This window comes from Asterias rubens, chromosome 16 (genome assembly GCF_902459465.1).
Source record: "Asterias rubens chromosome 16, eAstRub1.3, whole genome shotgun sequence".
In the NCBI taxonomy this organism is placed as follows: Eukaryota; Metazoa; Echinodermata; class Asteroidea; order Forcipulatida; family Asteriidae; genus Asterias; species Asterias rubens.
The window spans coordinates 7437862-7451037 of NC_047077.1; the positions used below are offsets into that span (position 1 = coordinate 7437862).

The 13176-nt window shown below is 37.6% G+C and overlaps 1 protein-coding gene across 2 annotated transcripts in view; it reads right to left on the reverse strand.

Annotated features, from left to right (window-relative positions):
* Window positions 1–10678, reverse strand: part of LOC117300691 (E3 ubiquitin-protein ligase UBR5-like) — an 82110-nt gene extending 71432 nt beyond the window's left edge. For both annotated transcript variants that reach the window (XM_033784426.1, XM_033784427.1), the window contains exons 1-9: window positions 10526–10678; window positions 4869–4913; window positions 4435–4516; window positions 3840–3916; window positions 3286–3405; window positions 2529–2775; window positions 2039–2135; window positions 1708–1842; window positions 533–750 (exon numbers count right to left, since the gene is read on the reverse strand). In XM_033784426.1, coding sequence (XP_033640317.1) covers window positions 533–750; window positions 1708–1842; window positions 2039–2135; window positions 2529–2775; window positions 3286–3405; window positions 3840–3916; window positions 4435–4516; window positions 4869–4913; window positions 10526–10587 — 1083 coding nt within the window. In that variant the 5' untranslated portion in view covers window positions 10588–10678. The remainder of the gene's footprint in view (window positions 1–532; window positions 751–1707; window positions 1843–2038; window positions 2136–2528; window positions 2776–3285; window positions 3406–3839; window positions 3917–4434; window positions 4517–4868; window positions 4914–10525) is intronic.
* Window positions 10679–13176: the final 2498 nt, after the last annotated feature.

Sequence of the window (13176 nt, forward strand, 5' to 3'; positions counted from 1 at the left end):
TCAACTGGATGTGGGTTCAAATCCCGGGCAAGACATTAAGCAAGACTAAATTGCTTCTCTTCACCGGGGAGTAAATGGGTACCCATGAGTTGCCGAGTCAACTGGATGTGGGTTCAAATCCCGGGCAAGACATTAAGCAAGACTAAATTGCTTTTCTTCACCGAAGGTGAATGGGTACCCATAAGGGCAGAGATGGCTCTTGCGACTCATTTAGCTTAGTGCACTACACCTTTACCAGCACAGGCTGTATACTCCACAGGGAGCTGAGATGGTTTAAGGAATGAAATATATAGACCAGTGACCTAGGGTAATAATGTGCGAAGCGCAATGATCATTGGTTTTGTGCTACAGAGTAGATCTTACAATACAATACAATACAATACAAAACAGTACAATACAGTACAAAAAGGCATTTGTATACCGCTATATTATTTAGATCACAGCGGTTTAATGATACACAATGACTCAAGAAAAATTAAGGAAATGAAAGGAAGGGAAAACAAATGAGCACGGCACAATATCTTAAACCAACCTTTTCTGGCCACCATTCTAGCTCATCACCAACAGCTAATGGACTCTGGCTATGTTGAGGTGGGATACCTTTCTTTGTCTCCTGGTTAGCTGTAGCATCTACTCCAGCAGTCTTATAACTACCTGCACTACTAGCTGCATCACGTAGAGCACTATCCAACCAACGTCTATCTCTAGCACGTAACAAAGGATCACGCTCATTGGATTCCCTGTCACGATCTGATTCAATCAAACCAATAAATCAGGCATTTAGAGACTACTATTTAGTAATAACTTTCTCTAGCACGTAACAAAGGATCACGCTCATTGGATTCCCTGTCACGATCTGATTCAATCAAACCAATAAATCAGGCATTTAGAGACTCCTATTTAGTAATAACTTTCTCTAGCTTGTAAGAAAGGATCACGCTCATTGGATTCCCTGTCACGTTCTGATTCAATCAAACCAATAAATCAGGCATTTAGAGACTCCTATTTAGTAATAACTTTCTCTAGCACGTAACAAAGGATCACGCTCATTGGATTCCCTGTCACGATCTGATTCAATCAAACCAATAAATCAGGCATTTAGAGACTCCTATTTAGTAATAACTTTCTCTAGCTTGTAAGAAAGGATCACGCTCATTGGATTCCCTGTCACAATCTAATTCAATCAAACCAATAAATCTGGCATTTAGAGACTCCTATTTAGTAATAACTATCTCTAGCACGTAATAAAGGATCACGCTCATTGGATTCCCTGTCCCATCTGATTCAATCAAACCAATAAATCAGTAAACAGTTTTGTCCAAGGCCCACACTTTGTGCATCACAACTTCTATATAAAATAACAAACATGTGAAAATTTAGGCTCAATCGGTCATCGGAGTCCGGAGAAAATAACGGGAAAACCCACCCTTGTTTCCGCACGTTTCGCCTTGCCATGACATGTTTTAAACAAATCCCTAATTCTCGATATCGAGAATTGATATTGTTTTAATGTTTTCTCAAAAAGTAAAGCATTTCATGGAATATCATTTCAAGAGAAGTCTTTCACCATTACCTTCTGTAAACCCTGTAAGTTATTTGTAAATCTGTGAACTTTTAATTTTTTTTCTGTACCGAAAGTGTCCAATGGCTTTAAGTATGGTTATGAGAATATCTGTCAATCAACGTCGTCCGATGTCTAAGACTTACCTCTACTTGAAGACGCTCTCGATCTAGCTCGAGATGAAATGCCAAGAAAATCTTCAGAGAACATTGCATCTGCATCAATGATGACACTTGGATGATCAGAATGAATACCTCCATCTAATAACGACATCAAGTCATCTGAAGACACAAACAACAATGACATCATTAAAATGTGTATTTTTTTCCGTAATGAAATAATTCATATTGAGTTACATTTAACTTACACATCTTTCATCTTTCTATAAAAAGATATCTCCATTTCATTCAAGTTGATCTTTAATAAGCGTGGCTGGGAATAGGGAAGTAACAATCTTAGCCTTGTTCCTGGACTTACCTCCACCTGAGATGTAGCTATCTCCTTCTTCTTGATCATCGCCATCCTCATCATCTCGACTCAGTAGGTTATTCACAGCAAGGTTAACATCAAGATTCTGTCAAAACATGATTTAAGATTATTCCTTCTGAAATTAACAAAGCCTATATCTTGTCACTCAAGTAAACCCACCCTGTTTAAAGTTGTGATTTCAAGGGAAAACATCAACATTCCCAATGCAAGAATTACACCATTATTAATGATCCTCAATGGTCTGACATTACATGAGGCTTCCAAATGGCATGGAAAGGGAGTCACATCTTAGGGTCCAGCAACTGTTATACAGGCACATCAACACTTACATAAAAATGCTTCAACTTTAATGGCTTGAATTCTTCTTCACTCAAACAAAGTTTTACACCCATAAACTGGTAAGTCAACATTAAAAACAAGTATGGCAGAATGCCAAGTTTCAAGCAATATTGATCCTTGATTAACCAACTTGACTCACCGTACGCTGTAGCTCCCTAATGATCACACCTCTGCTCTTTCCCTGGAGGACCATCTGAGCCTGAGACACTAACTCCTCTGGAACAACAGCAGCTGGTACCACAGGTCGTGACCCTACAATGACCCCACCACGACCTCGTGATTGAGTTCGCATAATACGACCTCGATTGCGAGATGTTGCAGAGGCAGTTGTAGCTGCACTCATTGTGGTACGACTGGCTGCTGGTCGGCTACTAGTGATCCATTTACTGTTGGAAGACAATAATGGATTTAGAACCTCGGGAACAGTTAACTGTTCATTTTCTCAAAACTCAAACCTGTAAGGTCAAAACAATGCTAAGCACATGAAAATCTTGCTAAGCAGAAACAGGTTATCAGCCATTATTACATAAAGTTTACAATGTTGGGCCTGTTGCTCCACTCATTTTTGGCTCAGCAAAGAAATTTGCTAAGCCGCATTTTCTGCTAAACAGCTTTATGAAATTGTCTCTCAACCCTCATCAATTTGACTTGTATGAGTGCACATTTCTATGTGTTCAAACATTACTTTATACTGAGACAATTGAGACTGTAATGGGCAGACCCAAATCTAGGTTTAAGTAGCTCAGTCATTTACATCCGGTTCTAATGTTTCTCTTGTATCAAGGACTATTAAGATTTGTTCCACAAAAGGACAACAGTAAGCCCAATGCCCAAGGCAAGAATTTATTCTCAGAAAAATAAAAACTAGATTAGGCGTGTGAGGTAAATCTACTTACGCTGTTGTTGATGAACTGGACGGTTGTTCACCGGAATTAAGTAGCCATGGATTAGTCAACCCTCGGTTTGCTGATGATAAATTACGAGCTGCTGAGGAAGTGGTAGTCTTTGTTTTTGAGCTGAGGAAGTAAACAAAACCAGTAGTTATAAAACTCAAGCCGTACGCTATACAATAAGACATACCAACAATCATGGAGTGAAGAAACCAATGGAGATCAGTCATCAGCAATGCTTGGGTTTGCTGATGGGTTTGATTTACTGATGTGTGAAAAGCACTGTATACTCGGTTCTTTCCAGAGTCCTGTTAAAAAAATCCACAGGCATACTTGGGTGGGATTCGAACCAATGACCTTTGCCATTCTAGAGCAGATGTCTTATCAACTAGACAGTGGTCTAGTCGTCTCAGTGGTCTAGTCGTCAGATATCTGCATAGGTTGTGGGTTCAAATCCCAACCGAGTAAAATCATGGCCGTGTTTTTTCCATATAAGTGAGCTTTGACATTACAACTAATAATTGCAAATTCTGTACTTTGTCTTCATGACCAAGACTAACCTTTTTGGAGGCTCCACTTTACCAGCTTCAATCTTGTCTGGGTTGATGTGGAAATGTAGACGACATATACGACCATCCTACAAACAAAAGTGATAAAGTTACATATCATTATATGTGAATTTTATTCTGTAGATGATATTTATCTTGTCTGAAAGCAGGTACAAAGCTAAGTGAAAATGAAATGTTGAACTACTCATTCTCTGCTGAGGACCAAAAGAATGAAACACTCTTCCAAATCACATCAAGGATGCTCAGACCATTCATACTTTTAAGAAACTGCTCAATTGCTCTCTTTTTCAACAAGTGTATTGTAAATTATTTCATGTAACTGTCTTTATTGCCTTTGATTATTTTCTGCTGATTATGGGGCTATTTAAATATCTTCAGATTGATTGGTTGTAAACTCCATACAAGACTCATAAAGAATAAAATGCTACACAAAACTAAACAACTGAATGTGTGTTCCTATTAATATTAGTCGATCTTTGAGTCAACACCAAATGAATTAGAAAATAAATATGATATTGAACTTTTTTTAGAGGAGAGTTAATGATGAAGAGAATATAGGAACATATTATTATAATAATTGACTTACCTCCAGAAGAAACGCTGCATGGTTTGGACCAACAACCACTGAATTCACAACTAAATGTTTGAGTGACGGAACTCCAGTAATGCTATAGGGAGAAGAGAAAATATGTAGAATATCATCGTGTCACTTGCACAGCACACCATGGAACCCCTAAGGGAATAGCTCTTATTGTCAGTATGTGAGTCACTCTTCACTATTCCAACATCTCTCTCTGAGTCACAAACTTCAAAGATCAATGCTACCTAATATGAAGCACAATCTTGACTTTAAATTAGGTCTTTAAAGAAGGCATTTATGATACAGATACATGTATTGCCTAAAGTTACAATTTACTTTAAATCTCTGGTAAAAGATCCAGCTTATCACATTTTGTTAAGCTTAGCCTGAGATGGTTTAACAAATTAATTGGAATGTTTAGTCTTGAACAAGCCTCTTACCTTGCAGCTGGTTGACGACGGATCTTCTCTGAAAGCTCTCTCAACCTTTAAGAAATAAATAAAGGAACAGTCAATGGCAGTTTGAAGTAATTTGATATAAATGTGTGCCTACAACCTTGAGAAAGAAGGCACATTTTATGTCCTAAACATGACAAACAGACAGATTTAGGACTCAAAAATATTCAAAAACTCAATTTTTTTTGACATTGAAATCGCCAGTGTCACTTTTGTAAGTTTAGAAATATCAAAACTTTTGATTAATCCAAAATTTTGATATCACAAAAACCTACCTCCATGCAAAAAACAGGTATGCAATTCTTCAGCGGAATAAAATACGGAAAATAATGTCCCATTGATCGCGTTAACTGAAGATTGCCATCAAGTTTGGTTCCGGCACCCGCATCCCCTTATACAACCAGCAATAAAACACAAAGGAGCCAGACTTTGTAGAAAATAGTGTAGTAAGGTATGCTGTACGAGGAGAATTGTGTAAAATCACATAGAGCCAGACTGTGCATTTACAGTGTAGATGCATGCTGAACAAGGAGAATTGTGAAGTTTGTGTTCTAGCCGCATAATGGTACCTTTGTGTGTAAACAAACTATACTAGAAACCGGAGCATGCCTCATGGTGTCATGCTGGGAGTGAATGTTCTCTACTCTTCGCCTAGCCAGCAGAAGCGGCAACGAAATCACGTCTTTTCTTCGTCGGTAGAAAAAAGAAAGACAAAAAAACGGAGCATGGCGGGACAATTTTAAGCGTGAAGGATCAAGATGAAAATCGGAAAATATAAAGTCTATTAAACTGTCATTTTAAAGAACTGTTTTTAGTTGGCTTCATCCTGAGTCCTGACAGGGAAAAATTCGATATATCGAGTAGGCCTATACTCGATATTGAATTTTCGATATACCGGTTAGGCCAAACAAAATAAATGTTGTGTTTACAGTAACGGCCCGAAAAAATTCCAGGTAGGTAGGTAGGAAAATAATTTTATTTTGTAATTTTATTTTTATATTTAAGTTCTTGAATTTTGAGTTATTTGTTAATATTTTAAACCCGTTACCATTATACTACAGCCCTGATACTTCGGCTTTTAAGGGGCACGGCAGTTTTGCCTTGACTTTTTGTAAAAATTTAGGGCACCAAGGCAATTTTCAAAAATTTGGAAGGGCATCACGGTAATCATAAAAAAGTTGCGAAGGGCACGACGGCAGTTTAAAAAAAAACCTCCGAGTTGCCTGCAAAAAATAGTTCTTCCAATTTTTCCATTTTCTAACTGTTACCCAATGGAAAAAGAAAGCATTCATCTAACTCAACAAAATAAACTACTTACAATACACAATAAATAATTTTTGTTCATACGTAATCCTACTATTGGTCATGCACGTTGTGTAGTTTTTCGTAGAGACGCTAAAATTCCCACGTAACTGCGGTGCACGACGACTATGCTGTATTATAACATCCCTTGCAAGTATTCTGCCTGCTCATTGGTTTAGAGCGCGTCACATGACATGTCTTAGTTTCGCTAGACGACGGTTGTGTGATAGTGCGTCGGTTTGCCATGCGCTAGTCCAAAGACTAGCACACGGCGCCGTGCGCTAGTCCGACAGACTAGCACACGGCGTGCAGTACCCAGACGTCCGTTGCGTGTACGAGGATGATAAATTAATAGTCTGTAACCATTTCGGATTGCACGACACTACATGCAACACAGTAAGTAAAAGTGTTTGCAATCTGTATTCGCGTCGTCCGTGGATTGTAGCATTCAGGTCTGTAACTTAATAATAATAGTACAGTATTTAGAAATGTTTGGGGTGTTATAAAACAAATATTGACTGCTTTTACTCGTGCAATGGTTAAAAACTATGACTCCCTTGGTGATCCCCAGGGCGTTCTATTTTCCCTCGGCTTCGCCTCGGGAAAATAGAACGCTCCGGGGATCACCTCGGGAGTCATAGTTTTAACCATACCACTCGAAGCAGTCAATATTTGTATACTACACCATCACATGTACCAAGCATGGGGAAAACCACTATCCCAGCATGCACAGACACGTCGAGTCTTCGTCTCAAGGCGTTTAGCGTTGGTTCGCGTAATTTTACCACTAGAGGGCGATAATTTCCAAAATTAGGGCTCTGCCGTTACCTCCATCAATCCGATTTTGACATTTTACAATTCCACGCTTGTTTTGTGTACACAAACATGTGTTTGGCAATGAAAAACAAAGTCGCAAGGCAGGCAGATCACTGGTAGTGGTGGGTCACAAACATTAATCCAGTACAAGCCTTGGACACCAGCGAAATAGCCAGGGGAAAAACATAAACTGTATCCAGCCCCCGGCCGCGCGCCTCCCCCGCCCCATCCGCTACAAATACAGATCTCAATAGACAAAATCAGTGCGAAAATGCGTAATTTAGTGTAGGGACTTGTAGCGAGTTTATACATTGGAGTAGTCTGGTGCTGCGTTTTTAGCAGTAAACAGCTCAACTACGTTTGATATGGTTACCATGCCACGTTCTCGACACATTTTTTATTGCACAGAAAAACATTGTGAAAACTAGTGTGCGGGATCGTACGTTCCGAATTTTACCTCCATATAAATTAAATGGATCACAATGTTTTAACATTAAATAACATTTTCGAATAAATAATGTTATGGAATCAATGGAAAAGGGCACAACGGCCAAGTGGCCGTAAGGTACGTGATTTTTAAAAGGGCTTCACGGCAATTCGCTGGGGCATCGCGGCACTGGTCGCTGGTGGCCGCTGTAGAGGTCGAGGCCTGCTATCGCTGTTCCAAAACGCCCTCTAGCGTTCGATGTTTCGAGTATTTTTTTGTCGCACGCAAAGAACAACGACTAACGGGCCTGAAATCTGCTGTTGTGCATGCCTTACGTGCGTGAAATTGGGGTATATTTCTTTGCGTCAAGATTTACACAGACATCGGGACTTTTTGGCTTATTTTCAAACTGGGCAACGTTGAATATAATTTTTTTTCGGGAGGAAGGGCATGGCGGCAATGATGAGAAAAGGGCACGGCAATCATTGCCGTGAAAAATTGGGTTTTTGAAGGGCATTGCGGCAATCGGTTACCCTCCACATCACCCGTGGTCTATATTTAAAAATGATCTATAGCAAATAATGAAATCTAAATTCAATCAAAGAATACTTTTTCTATAACAGGAGGCAATGTCGGATATAAATCAATTATGTGGTAGAAAGACTTGCTTGCACATTAAAAATGTCCTGGTAAATGCATGCAAAGATGCGCTTCATATTTTATGTACTTTTAACAAATGGCAATTCCTTCGTAATTGGACCAGTCCAAAATGAAGCCTAGAGAAGTCTAAAGAAATGTGGTACCTGTAAGTACTCCAAAAACTGCCTAAAAGATCAACATTTACATGTATCTAACTGGTGGAAAGTTAAACGTTGTTACGTAACAACTGGACATATTTGCACAGTAAACGTTGTTTTTTTGTGATCGACAAATGTGCCGTAAAAGAATATATCCATTCTATATTTGTTTTCTCCCCAAGAGCATTTGGGAGGCTAATTGATTCATTTATCTGTAGCAGACCCACAATCTTAATATAATTTTATGTGAATGAAGAAAAAAATGGCAATCCACTTTCAGTTTCATTTTACTCCTATTTATTAATCATTGTACTTTTGCTGTTTCAATAGTTAATTTTGCTTTCATTTCTGTTTTGTCTCTTCAAATTATGTGAGGCTTCTTTTGTCCACCTGCATGTACATTAAGGCCATAGATATATATACCAACAACAAAAAATTGTTGGTCGTCCTTTTTTTTGCGGATAGGGGGAGGGAGGGCGGATTTTATTATTTATTTTTTAACAGCTTTGTTGACATGGCCCAATATGAAATAAAGAATAAAGAAATCCTCACAGACACTGTCAAACATAAGGTCTGTGCATTTTTGATGTTTTCAGTTGTTTCTTCAAACCAATTCCTCCTAGATGACATTTTAGTAAACATTTTTGAAAAGCTAAAAAGCAGTGTAGCCAAAGCAAATATTAGAGGAAGTGTTATTGCTTTGCCAACATGAATGAACACCTTTTCAAACCTATACATTTTGGAAAAAGTATCAGCCCAAAAAGATTGTTTTTTTTTTAAATGATTTATAAAAAAATAAAAAAATTAAAAAATGGGGTCAGGGGGTTTCGAACGGTCAGAAGGGGGGGACGATCAACCAATTTTAAGTTTGGTTTTGAACCTGCACTACAGGTCTGAGGCCGACTCTTTGTTTGAATTACCCGGAACTTGGAGCTTCAATTTGAAGGCAAAGACACCAAAGATTTCTTTATTATCATTAGCTTTAAACTCAATGCCAAGTTGCTCGGCTTGGGAGATCAAGAAAAGAAAAAAATGTTTTCCTTCTCTTTTTTCTTGTTCAACCATTTATTTTGACAGCCTGTGTTTATACTGAATAGACACAGTCATGACAGTAACTGACATTCTGATTTTGAATAGAAATACACGTACGATCACTCTACTCCTAGAACTATGAGGTTCGTTTTGCTATCGTCTACAGGAACAAGAGACGATGGCATAACGAATCTCATTTCATATAGCTCTAACTTCTAAGAGTACAATCACCCCAGCCAAACATTTGTGGCTCCACCGTCTTTCAAATTTTTCCTATCTTTTCGAACATCTCCTTCCATGACGTCATCGGCCGGCCGAGCTTTGGGCGGAGTGTGTGGAGCGCAAATACAAATCAACGGCTATTTTATGTGAATTAAGCTTGGGTACTTTTTCGTGAACTACGTAGCGCGTACGCGTAAAAAGTACCCTTTGAAGCTTAATTCACATTAAGCCGTTGGTTTGTAGTCGCGCCCTCACAGGCCCACAGCTTCGCAGGCCTATGACGTCATGCTGATTGGCATATTCCAAGATGGCTGACCGTGTACAAATCGAGAAAATTAGAGTCGGAAAAAAGGTAGCAAAAATTATCGTTAAAAAATTTCTTTTGAAAATTTGATTCGACTATTCAAAACACAAAAGATGAACACAATTCAGCCGGTTTTAACTGTCGAGTCGGAAAAGTTTCCGTATGGCGCCACCACTTTTTCATTCGATATAAAATAATATAGTATCTTATTTACCTCAATGAGATATCCCTTTTTGTAAAAATGAGTGAAAAAGTGGTGGCGCCATACGGAAAGTTATCCGTCGAGTCGAGTGGCTCGTAGGGGAGGCGCCAGAATTCAACAATTTTTGTTATTTCTTAGCTGCATAAGCCATAAGGAAATGGTATGGACGTATGGCTAAGGATTCAGCTAGCCTGCCCTTGGCCACACACAAGTGGGGCTAAAAATAATTGTGTAATTCCATCCGGGCAGGCTCGCAAAACTGGAAGGAAGAATGGAAGATAAACTTAACTCGAAAAACTGTAAGTAAATCTGTGACTTTGGTCTCTTATTTTTAAGAGCTGTATTGTAAATCTTCCACCAAAAAAACCCTGCATTTTTTCACATTCAATTCAACTATCGAGGTAGAAACAGTATCAAGTCTCGTGAAATGAAACTGTGAACAGTCTGTCTATCGAACAATGTCAATGCAGTCTGAGTCTGACAATACTTTTTAGTTAGACGGCGGCAGGCTACCGCCGGATAAACACTTTTTTCCCTTACCTATCGTTGAGCTCTTCCTCTGAGCCTGGGAGTGGATGTACAACAAAGTGTATTGAAGCCATTTCGACAGAAGTTGTACCATTTACGGTGGTTTAGAGATAAAATTATTAAGAAATCTAACTCTTAAAATTACAGGCACGAAGGCCCCTTATCTCACACAGTTCATGATACTAAGACAATATTACACTGGTAACCGTGATGTCACACACATCCGAGTTAACTTTTCATTAGTGCGGGTACCATTGAATGACCGGCTGCTTCTTTATCACCTCGTTCTCTAAAATCCTCGTACCCGACTGCTGAAAAAATCATTAATATTCCTCAGGAAAAAATAATTTGTTGAAGTCCGCTGCTCTGAACACGTGCACAACTTGTAAACAAAATACAGGCGGCTAATCGGCTCATTACAAAACAATGAATATTTCTTTTCTTATGTTAATTAATCTTTTGGGGACAATTTCAGAGCAAAACAAAAATTTAAGCAAACAACAGAACAATGACACACACCAATACAAAGCAGTCATTTCAGTATTTTTAACTTTAATTAAAAGTACTCTTGTGTTAAAGTACTAAAAAGTTACAATTTAAAAAACCGATACTTTTTAAACACTACATAGGTATTTTGGGGCAGCTGAGATGTTATGATAAATTAAATTTAAAGTCCAACTTTTGGCGACTCTAACTGAACAATTTGAATTAAATTTCAAAAAGCAATTTTTATAGATTTGTTTTAGGTAAGCCTAGGTGTTGAATTAAAATATCTGCCAATGAATTATCAGAATCTTATTTAATGTCCGACCTTTTACCAACAATTGTACATGTTACAAAGGTGTGCTTTGTTATGCAACTATGTAAATTGAAAGCTGTAAAACAGCCGGCACCATCTGTAAAAAAAGATTGTTGAGAAAAACATCCATTAAAGCCATTATACACTTTCGGTACAGACAAAAAAAGTTCACAGATTTACAAATAATTTACAGGGTTTGTGGTGAAAGACTTCTCTTGAAATACTGTTCCATGAAATGCTTTATTTTTTGAGAAAACATTAAAGACAGTAAAGACAGTGGACACTTTTGGTAATTGTCAAAGACCAGTCTTCTCACTTGGTGTATCTCAACATATGCATAAAATAACAAACCTGTGAAAATTTGAGCTCAATTGGTCGTTGAAGTTGCGAGATATGAATGAAATGAAAAACACCCTTGTCACACGAAGTTGTGTGCTTTCAGATGCTTGATTTCGAGACCTCAAATTCTAAATCTGAGGTCTCGAAATCAAATTCGTGGAAAATTACTTCTTTCTTGAAAACTATGTCACTTCAGAGGGAGCTGTTTCTCACAATGTTTTATATTATCAACCTCTCCCCATTACTCTTTACCAAGTGAGGTTTTATGGTGATAATTATTTTGAGTAATTACCAATAGTGTCCACTGCCTTTAAAACAATTTTACAAAATTTTAAAACGGATTTATTTTAAACACATGTCATGACACGGCGAAACGCGCGGAATCATGAGTGGGTTTTCCCGTTATTTTCTCCCGACTCCGATGACCGATTGAGCTTAAATTTTCACAGGTTTGTTATTTTTATATATAAGTTGTGATACATGAAGTGTGGGACTTTGACAATACTGTTTACTGAAAGTGTATAATGGCTTTAAAAAAGAAAATTTCTGTAAAAATTGGGCCATGCAACTTTAGAATACGCGTTACCTTCTCGAGATAAATAGTCACAGATATGCATAATGTTTACTTCAATTTAACCAGCCTAGATTTGATAGAGATCATCTGTTCATAACCTCCGTGATCTGTTAAACACAAATCATACTGTAAACTTCTTATTAGCCTTTAATTAGTTATTTCTTTTAGTAGCGAAACTTTCACTTTCTTACAAGTACTTTCACTTTGTTCATAAGTTCCTCCATTCTTGAGTGGGTTTATAATAGTAAAAAATGATTGTCTTAAACTTAGTACTTCCTATTTGACTACTTCAAACAATATTGAAATTTTAACCCTTTAAAAAAGTACCAGCAGATTCTTGTCAGAACAAAGTAATGTTCTAACATGGTATGTGCACTGAGCAGATAAAACTTTAAAACATTATTCCTTAAAAACCTAGATTAAGTTGAATTTTAAAATTCATTGAATGATAATTCAATAATAGGACTCAGAGGTCTTAACATGCTAGATATGTTTTCATTACAAAAATACAAATTAAGCATCTCTTTATCAACATTTTTTTTAAATCAATAAAGCTATACTATTAATATTATTCATATTTATATATAAAGCACCTTTTATAAAGGTCACAAAGTTACAATAAAATACAACAACCGTTAAAGACACTGGACACTATTGGTAATTGTAAAAGATTAGTCTTGACAGTTGGTGGATCTCAACATATGCATAAAATAACAAACCTGTGTAAATTTGAGCTCAATCAGTCGTCGAAGTTGCGGGATATTAATGAAGGAAAAAAACACCCTTATTTTGTCACACGAAGTTGTGTGCTTTCAGATGCTTGATTTCGAGACCTCAAGATATAAACTTGAGGTCTCGAAATCAAATTCGTGGAAAATTACTTCTTTCTCGAAAACTATGTTACTTCAGAGGGAGCCGTTTCTCACAATGTTTTATACTGTCAACCTCTTC